The sequence below is a fragment of the Acanthopagrus latus genome, chromosome 5, assembly GCF_904848185.1.
Source record: "Acanthopagrus latus isolate v.2019 chromosome 5, fAcaLat1.1, whole genome shotgun sequence".
Classification (NCBI taxonomy): domain Eukaryota; kingdom Metazoa; phylum Chordata; class Actinopteri; order Spariformes; family Sparidae; genus Acanthopagrus; species Acanthopagrus latus.
In genome coordinates, this window is record NC_051043.1 from 14540900 (window position 1) to 14557203 (window position 16304).

At 39.1% G+C, this 16304-nt stretch overlaps 2 protein-coding genes across 3 annotated transcripts; one reads left to right on the forward strand and one right to left on the reverse strand.

The window, feature by feature from the left end:
* Positions 1 to 3015: 3015 nt before the first annotated feature.
* On the forward strand, positions 3016 to 9847 carry derl3 (derlin 3). 2 transcript variants are annotated; one of them, XM_037098540.1, is made up of 8 exons: positions 3016 to 3154; positions 4110 to 4175; positions 4263 to 4336; positions 4478 to 4571; positions 6771 to 6966; positions 7257 to 7347; positions 7600 to 7697; positions 8326 to 9847. In XM_037098540.1, exons 1-7 carry the CDS (start codon positions 3038 to 3040, stop codon positions 7685 to 7687), a joined length of 726 nt encoding a protein of 241 aa, XP_036954435.1. In that variant the 5' UTR covers positions 3016 to 3037; the 3' UTR covers positions 7688 to 7697; positions 8326 to 9847. The 2 variants fall into 2 exon arrangements, with proteins under 2 accessions (XP_036954435.1, XP_036954434.1); XM_037098539.1 differs by having other exon boundaries at positions 7600 to 9847.
* Positions 9848 to 9987: 140 nt separating this feature from the next.
* Positions 9988 to 15970, reverse strand: smarcb1a (SWI/SNF related, matrix associated, actin dependent regulator of chromatin, subfamily b, member 1a). The gene is made up of 9 exons (XM_037098537.1): positions 15816 to 15970; positions 14614 to 14725; positions 14103 to 14232; positions 13730 to 13867; positions 13093 to 13220; positions 12805 to 12971; positions 12479 to 12669; positions 11167 to 11298; positions 9988 to 10439 (listed from the first exon to the last, which is right to left on the reverse strand). The coding sequence occupies exons 1-9, from the start codon at positions 15897 to 15899 to the stop codon at positions 10400 to 10402; spliced, it is 1122 nt and encodes a 373-aa protein (XP_036954432.1). The 5' UTR covers positions 15900 to 15970; the 3' UTR covers positions 9988 to 10399.
* Positions 15971 to 16304: the final 334 nt, after the last annotated feature.

Sequence of the window (16304 nt, forward strand, 5' to 3'; positions counted from 1 at the left end):
TTATGGACTTGTGTGTGTGTGTGTGTGTGTGTGTTTGTGCTCTTTATCAGTTAAATGTCAGCCTTCACGTCATTTGGGATCTCATCCAGAAATGAATCTCTCGCTCACTCCCATGCTGTGTATTGTCACCGCTAGTCAAGCAAATTTCAACAGAATTTCCTGAATATCAGAAGGCAAATGCAAATTTAAGCAAGATCCCATCTGCTGGAGTTATCTGTATATTGGGAATTGGTTGCGTCGAGATAAACAGATGCACCAGTTCTACAGTCAGGTGCCATTAAAGGATAATTTAGTTTCAGATTTCCAATTTTTATCCCCAACAAAACAGGAAAAAAAGACATTAACTGTTCATATGGGAGCAAAAGACGATAACATCACTTTGTGTCATACTTTGATTTTGCTCTTGAGCATGTGCATGTGAAGCCTTGCTCATCAGTCTGCAGGCCTCTGTGGCAGTAAAAAAAAAAAAGCTCCAGGGCGCCATCTAGAGCGCAACACTCTCTCCCTGCAGGAGATGTGTCATACATCCTCAGAGAATGTCCTCATGTTTTGTGATCAACTCTTTGTTTCTCCACATTATGACATGGTGCTCTATTCAGGCTGGTCAGTGCGGCACATTCAGGGACAGCAGCTGCTGCGTGGATCAGTGGCTCTCAGCGTGGTCAGGAAGTTACTCCAAAAACACAAACTGATGGCTCCGGAGGCCGTTTGCCCACACAGATTATTGGTGTGATGGCAGTGGTGGAAAGTCCATCTACTCAAGAACAATTTTGAAGTACTTGTACTTGGGTATTTACATGTTCTGCTCCTTTCTACTCCACTTCTTTTCAGACACAAAACTCTTCTGTTTACCTGACTGCTGTATTTTGTCATTACTTTTAAGAATCACATTTTTACAATAAAAACAACCTTATTAATTGCAACATATTTACATACTGTACTGTTAGTATATAAGAGTCAGCATATTTACTGGAAATCATACAGTGTGGAGTACAGTATTGGAAGTAAATTAAACTGCAATTTTGAATTCTGTTTTTCCGAACATGTAATACCTATTTTTTGTTTTCAAAGATCTTTCGGGAGTTGTTTCACCTTCACCCACAACTTACTTTGTGGATGAAGGTGAAAGTGGCTACATTAATATATCTGAATTGCAATAAATTGTTCCACACAGCCCCTTTAATGGTTCGCAGCTGCGAGGAGCTCCTTCATTTCCTCTGTGCATTGCATTCTGGGAGAATAGTCTGCATCAATAGCACACTTAAAACCGTACTTAATATGCATATTATCTGGTTTGATTGTGCTTCATTTTCATTTCCCACTGTGAACACACAACAGACTCAAAACCTTTCTGGTTTGTACACTTTTGGAATTTCCCCTTGAAATGTCTCGCATGGTCACATTTAATCAACAGTTTGAGGCTCAAAAAAGGTCAGAGGATCCAGTATTGCAGAAAAAAATGAGCCGAAAAAAAACCCAAAACATAAAAGTAATTTAAAAAAAAACATGTCTTTCCCATCAATCAGCTCAGAATATGTTGTGGCCTTTTGGAGGACTTAGCAACTGTATATAAAGTAGACACAAATATCTCCACCTGGATGCAACAGTAAAATGTTGCTTACACATGATGCATCAGTATTAACAATCTAATAACATCTGCAGTAGTTTGACTTTTGTAACTTAAAGCACGTTGCAGATAATATTTCTGCACTTTTCACATACGTCTGATTCTGAGTTCAGGCCTTTCACTTGTAACGGAGTATTATTTTTCATTGTTGTATTGGTAGTTTTACTGAAGTAAAGGGTCTGAATTCTTCTCTCACCACTGCTGGATAGTGAAACAACTCGTGTCTTTGTGGGTCAGGACATCCAGGTTGAGACCCGCTGATCCAGCTAATGTGACGTTTCCTCTGCCACGTCCCTGGTTGCAGCACTTGAAATGTGAAGGCTCAGTGCAAAAAAGTGTCATGTTCATCAGATGTTAGTTTTTCAGTGCAGGACACTGACGAGTCATTACAGTTTTCATCATTCAGACGTTGTTGTTTCTTTTCAGTCTGTTGTTGTTTGAATTATTCCTGCAACACATTTCAAGTGTTAATCCGTGAACTCTGACTGCTCTGAAAAAGTATTTATACACAGACAACTTAGCAAAGGTTTGTTGTACATACATGTCTTTGATTATTATTTTTTTTACTCATATGTAGCCTGTATACCTGTACATTGAAATGTATTAACTGCGTATTGTTTTTCTTTCTAATAAAACCATAACCTTTTGACCAAACTCTGCTGCCTCTAGAGCTAATTCACCACATGAAGTGATGCAGGGAGACAAGTCAAACTAAAAATATTCATACTTTTAATATCATTCTCTTTTAAAGGACTCACCACAAATATTATCAATATTTAGCTAAACTTTGTGCTTGATAAAAGAAAAAATCATTTTGGAAGAAAATGAAAAGTTCACTTTCCAACTACCGCTTAATATTGTCCATAGCATTATTAATACATTTTATTGTTTTTACGTTGAAAACACCACATTTATTGTCTAATAGAGTTAGAATCATCCATATTTTTTATGTTAAGAGAAAACAAAGATCTTTGCTCTGACAGAATGATGTTGTGTTTTTTTTCAACAAAATTGTTGCTGAAACATCTTTTGTAGATGAACAGTCAATGAAGATGATTATATTTGTATTTACAAATGTTGATTGTCTTTCAAAAATGTATAATTTTGTGAATAAACTCTTTAAGAATGGCCAGTGAATGTTATTGTCATTCTTTTTTTTTGTGCAATTTCCAGTGAGTCTTATGAGTTTTATTTCACACACTGAATCCCATTCGATCGATACAATGACACAGGGGTTAAATGTCGAGATGTCAGAGAGGAAGAGGAAATCACATTTCTATTTCTGTAAGTCACTGTGTTGTGTTAAAAGTTTTCAGCGCAGGGTGGACAGTGTTAATTGAAACGCGAATGTGATTGGCTGGTGCGGTGAGGGAGGGGCGGGGCCTGTGCTGCTCATTCAGTGGGTAAGCCATGGCTGACAGTGAGGAGGCAGCAGCGATGGCTCACAGCTTCGCACAGGAGTACTTTCAGATCCCCGTGGTGACCCGAGCCTACACGACTGCCTGCGTCCTCACCACCGCTGCTGTGGTAAGAAACAACAACAACAACAGCGACTCAGTAAACATGAAGATAACAAACTCTTACCTCCAGCTCTGATAGACAGGAAACAATTATTAAGATAAAGTAAGAATCCACTGGCTCTGATTTGTGTTTTTCTTTTAATACCTATATTATGAACCAAATAATGAATCTCTAAGAAAGTCTATTGATTTCCAAACTAGACACGTTGAAACAGGATGAATGCAGTTTGCTTTCTGGTGCTTTTTGAATGTCAAATCAATTGATGATCAGTGAGCAGCATACAGAAAGTAAATGAGTCTTTGAACCACAAAGGGCTGACTGAACATTTCTAGTTAAATAGTTAAATCAGTCTAAAATCTCTACACGTTTTATATTTGGAGCATTCATAGCTATATAAACTGAAAATGTTAATTATTTGAAATGTACAACAGTTAAACATTATTGTGTCTTGTCTTTTTATAATAATATATCTACAGAACTTGTGTGAAAAATAAGAATATATATTCCTTATTCCTTCCTTAACATTATTATGGTTGTGAATGAATCATTTTTACAATGTTTGTCAGGTCATACACACATAATCTCACACTGTTTTACTTTGTTTGTATGTGGCGGACCCTGCCACCTCTCCAGTTATGGAAAAGATAAATATTTCAGATTTTATATTATTATCAATAATAATATTATTAATATTATTATTATTAATATTGTGGATATTAGTTTGAATTTCTTATCATAAACTACGTAGTGCCCCTTTAAAGTTGTGTTTAACGTTATTGTTATTATTCACTGTGTTTGTACAGCAGCGTCCACTTACTGTTACAGTTGTGGACAAACACATGAATAAACACTTCAAATGGAAAGTTATTAATTATTATTGTTTCTATTCTGCTCACATTATCTGTGCATGTCTTGATGCATTCATGATCATTGATCTCAAGCTGTGTGTTGTTCTTTTCAGCAACTTGAGGTCATCACCCCGTTTCAACTCTACTTCAACCCAGACCTGATCATCAGAAGATACCAGGTCATCTTTATCAACTATTTACGCATGTAAACCCTGGCTGTATGGTGGGTTGTTATATTTACGCCCTTTCGTCTTTCTTCCTCTCAGATATGGCGCCTAATCACCAGCTTCCTCTTCTTTGGTTCTCTTGGATTCAGTTTCGTGTTCAACATCATCTTTCTGTATCTTTTAACTGTGTTTCCTCTGGCAAAAGACAGAATGGATATCTCGGTCTGTCTATGAAAACAATACCATAAATTGTAACTGCAGCAATATCATAATCACCGGAGAGAACCGGCCGCAGAGTCCTTAACTGAATCAAGTTATCGATACTGTCGGATGCTGGAGGAAGGCTGCTTCCGAGGGAGAACGGCGGATTTTGTTTTCATGTTCCTGTTCGGAGGAATCGTGATGACTGTATCCTTTCACACGACGAGCAAAAGAACGAGTGTAGAAGAGTGTAGAAATGAATGTTTTACAGCAAATGACATGACATGCGTAAGTCTTTCCTTAAAGGGTCAGTTCACACAAATGACAAAACAGCAAAATCCTGAGATTCACTTTTATCGCCAAGGCCTTCTGTTGGTGTAATTTGTCAAACTATTCCCCTGCCAGCTGCAACAGTTTTATTGGTGTGGAGACAGAAATCTCAGAAACGGGGCCAAATAATGAAGGAATGCTGCCAATAGAAGGATCCTCAGTATCTTTCCAAAAGTAGTGTTAGAAATCAAGAAATCCGGACAAGTAAAATCAAAAATGACCATCTGCACTGTGAGATAACACAACCAATAACATGTTTTTTTTTTGTCATTTGGATGAACTGACAGTTTCCATGAACTGACGGTGGAAAAAGTTTCAGTCAGTTCGGTGCTGCCTGCTTTCAGGTCGGTCTGGTAACAAGCTCGATGACAGAAATCTCTTCTTTATGATGTTTTGTGTATTCTGCCAAATCAGGACGATTATGGTCCAAAAGCAGGTAGAGCGGGCAGCTGTGTATTAGTGGGAAGTATTCAGATCTTTAAAAGTAAAAGCATACCAACACTAGACTATGAAAATACTCCACCAGCAAAGCGTCCTACATTCCCTACTTAAGTAAAAGTATGTAAGTATTGTTTTTTTTTTTAATTAATTCAACATATCAAAAGTGCAGGTACTCATGCAGGAAAATCTTCCATCTGATGTTTTTGGATCAATATTACTGCTGCGTTATTGTGTTTGTTGCTTTTCACTGATGTAGATGATTAAGGTTACTTTATATTTACTGACATTCATATTCAAAATCAATGAATGGAGGTAAAGGAAGGGAATTAAAAACTGTAATCTAAAAAAGTAACTAGCAACTAAAGTTGTCAGACAAATGTAATGGAGTAAAACAGTATCTGCCTCTGAGATTGTAATGGAGTAGACATAAATTAGCATAAAATGGAAATATTTACTTCAGATTCTTAGTTAAGTGCAGAACTTGAGTAAATGTACTGAGAGTTACTGTACATGCAGCCTGCCGGCCGGCCTCTTTTTGATGATGCTCAGCAGTTTGCAGCCCGCAGCTCTTGTTCACATTCCGGGTTAATGATACGGTCCTGGTTCCCTCCGGGCTGCTGTGAAACGGTCAATGTGCAGCTTTATGGGATGTTCTGGAGCCGTGTGATGTTTCATGGACAGTTTTAAATGAGCTCTAAATCTGCTGTAATATCAGGACAGTGCAGCCCTGAGCGTGTTACCAGAGCAGAAACATGCTGAGCTGAAATTAAAGGAATGTTGTAGGTTGACTTTCATTGTGAAGGGACTGGCACTGGTAAACAATATGAAAATATCATGTTTAAGGCAGAAACATGTGGTAGTTTTGATCCTTTGATCTAACAAATCCATTTTAAAGCAATGTTTTGTTATTTAAGTTTTCTGAGGACAAAAGTTTTTCTGACTATAAGCGAGAACATGCAGTACCTGTGTGGAAGCACATTACCTCCACAAATATAAAAGACTAAAGTCAATAAAGGATAGAATCTGTCAATGGTGAAAAAGACGTCAGTATCAAGTCAAAATGTGTCAAAATTATGATAAATTGAGGTTTGACTCAAAATGTCATACATTTGCCTTACTATGTCAAAATTCTTATTAAATATTTGATATAGTGTCATTAGATTATTAAATCAACGCTCAAGTTTCTCCAAATTTTAATTGATATTCTTAAATCCAACTGATCCAACCCTAACCCTGAATGTTGGGGAGTCAAAGGTTATAAAACACTAAATCAAATGTGTGACTCCTTCAGCAAAATAACTAAATAGTAACTCAGTATTCATTAATCTGATTTAACAAGTCAACCTTTTTAGTTATTATCTCATAACTTCATAATATTAACTCACTAAGTTTAGATATTTAAGAGGTAACTCAAGTTTCTGAATTTCTGTCTTATTAATAGGGATTGTAAACACATCGTGATTGACCATTTTTACTTTCATCAACTCTAACTCTTGATCCATTTTATTTATTTTGGCCTCCGTACAATAAGCATCAGATAAGGAGGAAGGTGTTTGACTCAGTTGTTTAATTTCTCCATCTGAAACAAACACTCCCACCCCTCGATTAGTTTTGATTAACCTGAAGGCCCCTCAGCTGTTCGGTCTGTTCGCCAACGTCTTCTTCCTGGGCCAGGCCTTCATCATCATGCTGGTGTACGTCTGGAGTAGAAGACATCCGCTCATCCGCATGAACTTCTTCGGCCTCCTGAACTTCCAGGCCCCGTTCCTCCCCTGGGTGCTCATGGGATTTTCCCTGCTGCTCGGAAACTCCATCGTGGTTGACCTCCTAGGTATGAGACGCAAACCAACAACGTCTGATGTGACTAGACCTCATTCTGTTTATCCAGGCAGACTGTGACTCTCTGTACTCACTCATTACACTTCACTCAGAGCGGACAGGCCTGGCGTTAATTAATATGTTTTCATGTTGTAAATAAATTCCGTGACAAGACCAGAACCAACGATGTGCTAGTCCATCTCTCAGTACTTTCTGACTCTCTTGTGTCTGTGGCTCTTAGACTAAGGCATCCAGCGAAATCATGCAGCAGTCAGATGTAAGATGAGTCCCTCCTCTCCTCAGGTATCAGCGTCGGTCACATGTACTACTTCCTAGAAGACGTGTTTCCAAACCAGCCAGGAGGAAGGAAGCTGCTGATGACACCAGAACTTCTGTGAGTCCTCCATGCATGTAAATGCTTCACAGAAACCCTGTACAAAAATAGAATAAAAAAAGGAGATTTCTAGTGCCATATGGACTCTGCTCATAAATGTCATGTTTAGGGAACGTTTTCCATTCTTACTTTTGTATCTTGCATGTTAAAAACTTAGTGAAACTGGCAAGTGGGCAAAAGTTGCAGAGAACAATCAGACAAATGCAAAGACATTTTTTGTTATCTCAATGCGGACCCATTCTCTGTTCACAGGAGGGCCATGTTTGACCAGCCGGAGGACCCAGACTACCGCCCCCTCCACGAAGAGCAGCAGGGTGGAGATCTGCAGCAGGACGACTAACGGCACCGAGGTACCAGCTGGCAGGAGCACAGACAGAGGATGTGGACTTGTGGAGTCCTTGCAAGAGGACAGTGTGTCAGGATATCGAATAGCATGTTTAAATTCAGCATGTTAACTTTGGTGTCACAGTGTTCACTTACAATAACAAAGACACAACAAAATGCCTGAAAAAGCACATCTCAATTATCTGCCAAGACGACTACAGTCTAGTGTCATCAGGACAGAAAGCCCAATTTAAACAGGCAAGGAGAAATGGCTACCAAAATGCAAGGGATTATGGGTAGAGGGAACACAGACGCGTGGAAAGTGGATGAAGGAAATGCACTCAACACATTTGTAAGACCTCCAGGAGAAACACAATGAGGAACACTCACTGTTAACACAAACTGTTTGCTTACAAGAAATTCATCTTGTGGTGAACTATCCCTTTAAGGTCCACTATTTTTTTTTTAAACGTTTATCCTTAGCTCGTGGTCTTTATCGGGGATCATCACGTCATGACAGGTGATGGTATGATGGTATACAGGGGGAATTAATAACTGCAGTTTCCTTAGACTGTGAGATGATGAAGAAGGATAGATGATGAAGCGTAGTTAGTAAAATGACCTTTAAATCAAGATTATTTTGTCATTTTTAAGGTCAGAACTGGAGCCAAGGAGACAGAGACAGTGTTTCACAAAGCTATTCACTTGAACAAATAAAAAACATCCTAAGAAAATCCTCTCCAACTGTGTTAAAGAAGTAAAAACAGTTGCAGATTCCTCAGGAAGAACTGAAGGGAGCTGGACTGACCCACAACAATCTCCCCCACTGTTGTGACACCGCCACTGGTCCACAGAACTGCCGACAGCCTGAAATCAGCCCCCGTCTGCACACTCTGCACTTTCACCCGCTGCCTTTGTGGGTCAAACACTGGGGACAAAATGGAAATTGCTTAGCACAACAGCCGGCAAACAAGTCCCTGTGGGAGCTGGACGACAAAACACACCCGAATCATCCCACATAACGCAGCGCTGCTCGCAAATATTAATTACGGCTGTGGTGAGACTGATGAGGGTCACCGTCAAGAAACCACGTCTCTTTCCAGAGATAGTTTACTAGTTTTCATTTTTCCGGTTGGAAAATTAGCAATTACGATAAGATTATTATGGGGAAAGAAAACTCTGAGGTACAAATTTAAATTCTTAAAAAAAGAAAGGAATTCGCAGAAATCAATAAAGTGAGGTCTTGATGGATTAAAACTGCAAACATCTTCTACCTATTTAACTACAGCATTGTATTTGGGATTTATTTTCACCAAAATGATGTCAGGAAAACTTGTTTAATCTGATGGAATAAAAAAAAGGTATACTTTTATCTCACTTTATCGAGATAGAACGTTCCATATTTGGCATCTCTGCTCTCCAGTTGCCTGTAATTTACCCTCAACAGCTACAGAGGTAACTGTCTGAATTGTATGGGAGTCCATTTCTGAAGGCTATAGAAAACAGAAGATGAAAACATTAACAAAAATCCCATGGTGAGTCAAACTTCTAATATAGTAAAGTGAAAGTTATGAGAAAAAAAGTCAGAATTATGATAATTTGGTTTGTGATTTTTAATGTCATAATTATGATTTACCATGGGAATATTTTTTTTACTTTGATGGTGGAAATGGGAATGGAAATTATTATGCTAACATGATGATGTTCAGCAGTTAGAACGCTTACCACGACCACCACCATCATGCTAACATCTGCTAATTTGCTTAGAAATTAAGTGGAGCAGAGACTATGGGGATGTCGTTAGATTTGCACTGATCCATTTAGCTCTGACCTGCTGGTGGCTCTAAAGGGAAAGTGATACCGCTGGCATGGCTACAAAAAATGTCTTTCATAAACAATTCCAATCCTTAACTTTTCAAACATTTAAACATGATACTGACTGGTATAACATCTTCAACTATACCAACTTTGACCAAGCATAAATGTTCACCAGGTGACCGCCAAGATTACTTCTTTTGTTGTTTTGCTGACTGAGGGAAGTTATTATTATAGTTATGTAGCTACAGCTGAAGAAATCTGCCACTTTAAACTATCTGCTGCTTCGGCATGTTAAGACACTGTTAATTATAAAGGTGGTAATTAAAAGATTTCAACTCCTTCAGATCACAATTTTGAAATGCAAACGATCATATGTACAAAAAAACTGCCGCTCAGTCAACTAATAACAGCAGACTCATACATCAGTGTAAGTGTAGCTATGGCAGAAAGACTTAAAACATGTGTAAATGATGCTCAATAACAGACAGGAGATCAAGCTCTTTAACTTTTTTTTTTTATTTTGTAAGAATTATTAAAATGTACAAAAAGACAACAAATACAACATAACAATATATTATCTGAGCCTGGTTGTGTGGTTTCTTCTCCCTCTGTGGTTAGGTAACGAGAGTCAGTGGTCAAAGTGAGAGAGCAGCTTCTCCACATCGAGGGCCGCAGGGGAAACATGAAGGAGGGACATTTTCTACCGGGGGATTTTGCCAAACATAACATAAAATTATCAATAGTAATAAAAATAAACATGGTGAACAGCTGACTGAGAACCCGGTGGAGGAGGAGAGACATCCAGCGCTTGATGGAGGGACGTCAGGTTGTCTTCTTTGCTGATGTTGCAAAATCGATCCCCTCAATCAGATGAGCACCGTTCCTGTAGGGGGCGCTGATGCAGCTTCGTCTACCATGCAGGTGCTGTGTTAGCCAGTCGCCTCATTCGCCTGTAGAGCAGAGCAGACAACTCAAAAATGGGCAGAAATGCTCCTTTATTTTGTCTGACCACCAGTCTGAACCCAGACAGCTGATAAAACAGTCAAACGCTGCTCTCTCAAAGTTGAACCTGGAACCATTTCCTGGCCATTTCTACTCAACTATAATAACTTAATGATGTGTTAATTAATTCATGTTGATCAGCTTTGACAACTTTTTTTACCAATCTAAAACCTGAGGATATTCAGTTTATAATAACATGAAAAAAGGGAGAGAAATTTTCCTAGACAGAGCCATATGGTTTGAAACATAATATGAGCTGAATGGTGATGACAGCTGCAACGTTAATCGATTGATCGATTAGTTGATTGACAGGAAAATAATCTGCAGCTTCTATGATAACTGATTTATTACTTTGAGTTTGGCTCCAGCCTCTCAAAAGTGACACTTTCTGGTTTCATTATCCCTCTAGCACAGTTAAGGTATCATCATTTGAACTGCTTGTTGCACAAAACAAAACATTTGAAGACGTCGTCTCAGACTCCGGAAATCTGTAATTGGTATTCTAAAAAAGAAAAAAACACTTGACATTTTAAAGACAAATGACTAATCGAGAAAAAAATCAAAACTGGACATAAAAAAACAGGAACGATAAAGCACTGTTCACAGAACAGAACTGTTCCTACCAAGAAGCAGCTGGCTCTATGACGGAGGTCTACTGAACAAAGCAACACTGACCTTGTGTTTCTGTCCTGATCTCTGATCTTCTTCTCCATCTCTGCGTCTGTCAGCGTCTCAAGCAGTGGGCACCACTGGTCAGCATCACCTGTGTTTCTAATGGCTATCTCCACTGTGGGCAGCGGGTTCTCACTGCAAAACACCAAAAATAAGAACAAAAACACTTCAGTGTGACTGGATTTACTTTACTGCAGAACTGACTTCTTTCTTCTGCAGCTTCAAGTTTCATTATATTTTTTTCTTTCATGTGACTCAGATCGGATGTTTTCTAATCAATTTGAAACATGGGGTCACTTTTCCCCCTGAAGCTTAATCAAATCCTAAAACATGCAAATTGTACTTGAAGCTTCAAAGACCGACACCTGACACTGTTTCTGTTACAATAACTAAATATTATGACATGTATTGAAACAATTATCATGTTAGTCGATGGCCCGGATAAGCAGCGTGAGAACAGACAGGATCATGAAAGAAAACTACATTCCGGACTTTGCTGATATTTTAAGAAACACAACAACTTAAATGGAACATAAATGAAAAGAGAGAAAACAAGCGTGAGAGCGGAGGTAAAACAAGGGATCTGAACTGTATGCATGTGACTGTCCCTTTAGGGACATTCTGGCTTTGAATTGTAGTTATACCCTCGATAAATACATGAACATTTAAAAGAGGTTTGTTTTGACACCACAATGAGGCACATTAATCATCATAAGCAGGAAAATAAAAAATTCTTCCACACCAGATGTCTAACTGTGATAGAGATCACAGCTGCTGTCTGGGTTTTGAGATATTTCATAACTTCACGTCCTGGGAAACTCAGACAGCAGACTGTCATCTAAATTTCTCCCACATAAAAAACATCAGAGCAGCAAAAACCAAACAAGACCTTAAAGTAACCTCATTCAACTTCAGTCTTGACATTATGTGAAAACACTTCAGGGAAGATAGATCGGCTGGTTTACGATTAGAAAGTGAAATGCTGTGACAGGCTTTAGCATCCTAACGAGACAAGGTCATAGGTCACAGCCACATCACTATGGCAACAGCATATACAACAGAACCCAGTTCCCCTCTGCTTATTTAAGCAAGTCTTCGAAAACATTTCAAAAGCAGCAAAAGGTCAAATTCTTCTTCTGGATTTGTGTTGGAAAATTTGCCTCACCTCTATGGAGAAATCAGACTATATACTGTCATCAATTACTTGTAAGAATATTTATTTATTTGTTTGTTTGTGTGTGTTTGTTTATAAATGCAACCACTATACAAAATGTGTTTCAATCACACATTATTCTGCATGTTGGTGAGACAGTACCTGAAGGCGTATGTCCTCTGGTGCCAGCTCAGCTGACCGCGGATGCTGTAGGCGATGGTGGTGACAAACTCTCCGCCCAGGCCGAGCTCAGAGCAGAGCTTCAGGGCAAACTTCTCAGGAGAGTTCTCCCTCTCAGACATATCCCACTCAAACTGGTCCACCAGGGAGATGTTCCCAACGTGGATGTTCAGCTGAAACAGGACACACGACAGTTGATGAATCACTCATATTGGTCTTACTCTGTCTTCTGTCTTAGTCTTACTCCGAAGAACACTTTAAGTTCTAAAACACTGTCAGTGAATGTTGCCGGCAGTGTAGAGAGTCACCTTGATGATGACCCTCTGGTCCGCTTGATCCTCCAGGATGCTGTCTGTGGGATAAGACTCGATCTGCTGTCGGATAGCGGAGGCGATGGCAGGGACGAAGGCCAGCGGGCTGAGGTCCAGGTCGTCACAAAGGATCTCAGCGAACATCTCAGGCGTCATCAGCTTCTCTGAACATTTCAGAAGGAGGAGAATTTCTTTTAATACTGATACACTAAGATACATTTTGCAGTGCCATGAAGTCTTTAATTTGACACCATACTTCACAGAGCTGTGATGATGGGGCTTTACCATTCATATTCCAAGTGAAAGCGTCTCTGAGCTTCTGTCCCTCAATCTCCATGTCCAGACGGATTGGAACCAGAACTTCAGACTGAGTAGCGTTCTCGTGGATCACTGCTGGATCGTGGTCGTCAAAGCTGGCCAAGACAAACACACAGGGTCAAAACTTAGAGACGGCAGCTACAACTGTGCACTGCACTCAATCAGTGTGATCAGTACCTTTACCAGCTGTATCAGGAAATGTTTACCTAATTTCATTCGCTGTTTGAAAGAGTAAAGAGTTTATTCCACTACACACAATGGTAGCAGAGTAATAAAACGAATGGCTCCTTGATGTCCCAACACTGCCTGGCTGTGTTCAGATGACTCAATTTCTGCTGCCTAGCATGCAGTATTTTACTTCCTGCCACTTCATCCAAGCATCCAAAGTGTGAAACACAACAACCCAACGAAAAAGTGTTATTGCAAGAAATCTCAAAAAGAAAATAATCGCAGTTATGTGGCATCATTAACACAAAATAACGATGGTTCAGAAGGGTCCCAAATTATCAGCTCTCTGTAGATTAAAGTACTGAGGAATGTAATATAGGGAAGTGAATGAGTGACAGTTTCAGACACAGTCACTGTGCAGGATCATGTTGCTCACCACAGTGGGAAGGTCCTCTTCTTATCGCGGCCCAGTCGGCTGCGGTTGATGGTGGTGGAGCAGGGCACTGCGTCCAGGTGGTGAGAGCTGTTGGGCAGCGTAGGAACCCACTGACTGTTCCTCTTGGCCTTCTGTTCCCTGGTGACAGAACAACACATCAAGATGTGTGAAAATCATAAAAAACACCAACGTATACATCAGTATTGTAGGTTTTATTCTTCTCTAAAAGGTTAAGAAGGACAGTAATGTAACAACTAAAAGAGGATATCTTCAAAGTAAGCAATGTCCAGATTTTTACAGACTGTGCACTCTGATGCACCCTCATAGTGTAATTTTACGGGCAACGGGTATAACTTGACTGTAGCTGGTGTACCTGAGGTAGGCGGGGGGTTCAGTGCTGATGGAGACAGCTTTGTACTTCTCATCATTTCCTTCAAGGATCTCCTCGACCTCCGAGGCCTTCAGCAGGGTCACACTGGTGGCTAGCTGAGTGTAGCCGTGATCTGAATGACAAGAACGACGAGTAAAATCAACACAGACTGCTAACATTAGTAAGAGCTCATTCCTTTTTTTCATTTCTTTAACAGAACTGTACCAGTAGTTTAGCATAATGAAAAAAACAAAACATGCATATCACATTTGTAGAACTATCATTTTAACTCTTAGTTTACTTAATACTGAAAAGTTTTAGGGTTAATACTCTTAAATTCTAATCTTAAATTGAATTGACAGATGTAACATAATTTGTTCTATTCTATTCTATTCTATTCTATTCTATTTAGTCTATGCTCTGAAATTTCAAGGTGCAAACAGTTTCTCATACTAGAAGAAAGAGATAGCAACCCCATCCAGTAGTAGATGTGTTTAGACTGCACTCTACTGACCGTGTGATGACTCCACTATTTTCTTTCGTTCTTCTACTGATGCCAGTTTTCTCCATAATGACGGGTATCTTTTATACAGGGAGCCTCTGAACATACGGAGGTAGTTTCCCACCTGAACACAGACAGAGAGAGAAACAAAGAGAGAATCAAAACATGAATACAGATCACTTTGGTTAAATGTAGATGATTCTTGATGATAATAAAGTAATCATTACATTCGTTCTTCTTTCGTTTTTTTTTTTTTTTACTGTTTTTTTCTCTCCATAACTGAATAAACAAGCAGTTCTCAGAGGAAAATAAGATGTTTGAAGCTAGACCGGTGGCATGGTCCGCCACATATAAACAAAGTAAAAAAAGTATGAAACTGTGTTGTCCTTTAAGCTCAGTTTGTTTAATCAGTGTATTCAGTCATGAGAAGTTCATTAAGACACTATAATTTAAGTGCAGAAGTAAAGATTAAAAAGAAAAAGATTACAAAATGTCAACGTTTTTGCTCATACTCACGAAATAAAGAGAGTATGATAGCTGTAATGAAGCTAGTCACGCCTGTCGTATTTAGATTTTTTCGGTTTTGAGTACCTAGACACTGAATTCTCTGCTATCACGGCTATCGAGATATTGTTTAGATTAAATACTATGGACTGAAGAGTCTGGTATAACATACACATTTAATACCTGTCTAGTTAACGTTACATTACAGCCAACATGCACTGTTACAGTTCCTGAGGGGGGCCACTGTTACCTACCAATATACTAGAAAGAAATGCTCGCGTTTATGATTCTTACAATCTTAATATACCAAATGCTAATGTCGCTTATATAACACCGAATAAACCTGCTTTGTTTTGCTGAAGGTTAGCGCCGCATCATAACGTTAGCTAGCTAATTGATTAGCATTAGCTAGCTCGGATGGGGATAAATGGGTGAACCTCAGGAGAGGGACAAACGCTATCTAAACAAACTTATTTCCGTTACGCCCACTTGTAGATGAATGTGATTATCTTCTATGCTGTTTCCAGCCGCATAACAATCAGTTAATATGAAATAAATGAATGAGTCTTCGTGCGCTGTCCTCCCTCTCAGCTAGCATGGTAAATTAGCTAGCTAGCTGCCAGCGGACCGGCTGCTAGGTTAAACGACACATTTCTACCAGATGCGTGAATCGTTAACACAAGACTGTGTCACAGAGGCGAAACACTAACCTCCGATCCGATCATGTAAAAGTCTCCATCCTCTTCAAGCTGAAACTTGACCGGTTTTTGTCCAAACGTCTTGCTAAGCGCCATACTGAAATGCAATAACAAAGCTCTGTGCTACTGCGCAGGCGCGACCGACAAGAACGTCCAGTCGCTGAGAGATGACGTTTTATCAATCTCTACCAGAAATGACTTTAAACTCATCTTTAAGAGGAGTTGTATTTCAATAAATTTCACTGGTTTATTTGTTTAACTATATGTGGTTTGAATGTATGATTAATTATTTAATATGAAATATTTATTTAATGTCTATTCTTTTTGTAGGTTAGTGATTACTTGCTTTACATACTGAGTTGGCATGTGTATTGCATACACACAATGCAATGCATCACACTACAACACACTACACTACACTACTTATACTTACTTATAGCTGTGCATTAATTGTCACTTTGTATATTGAGCAAATCAAATTAAATTCCCTCGGAAGGAATA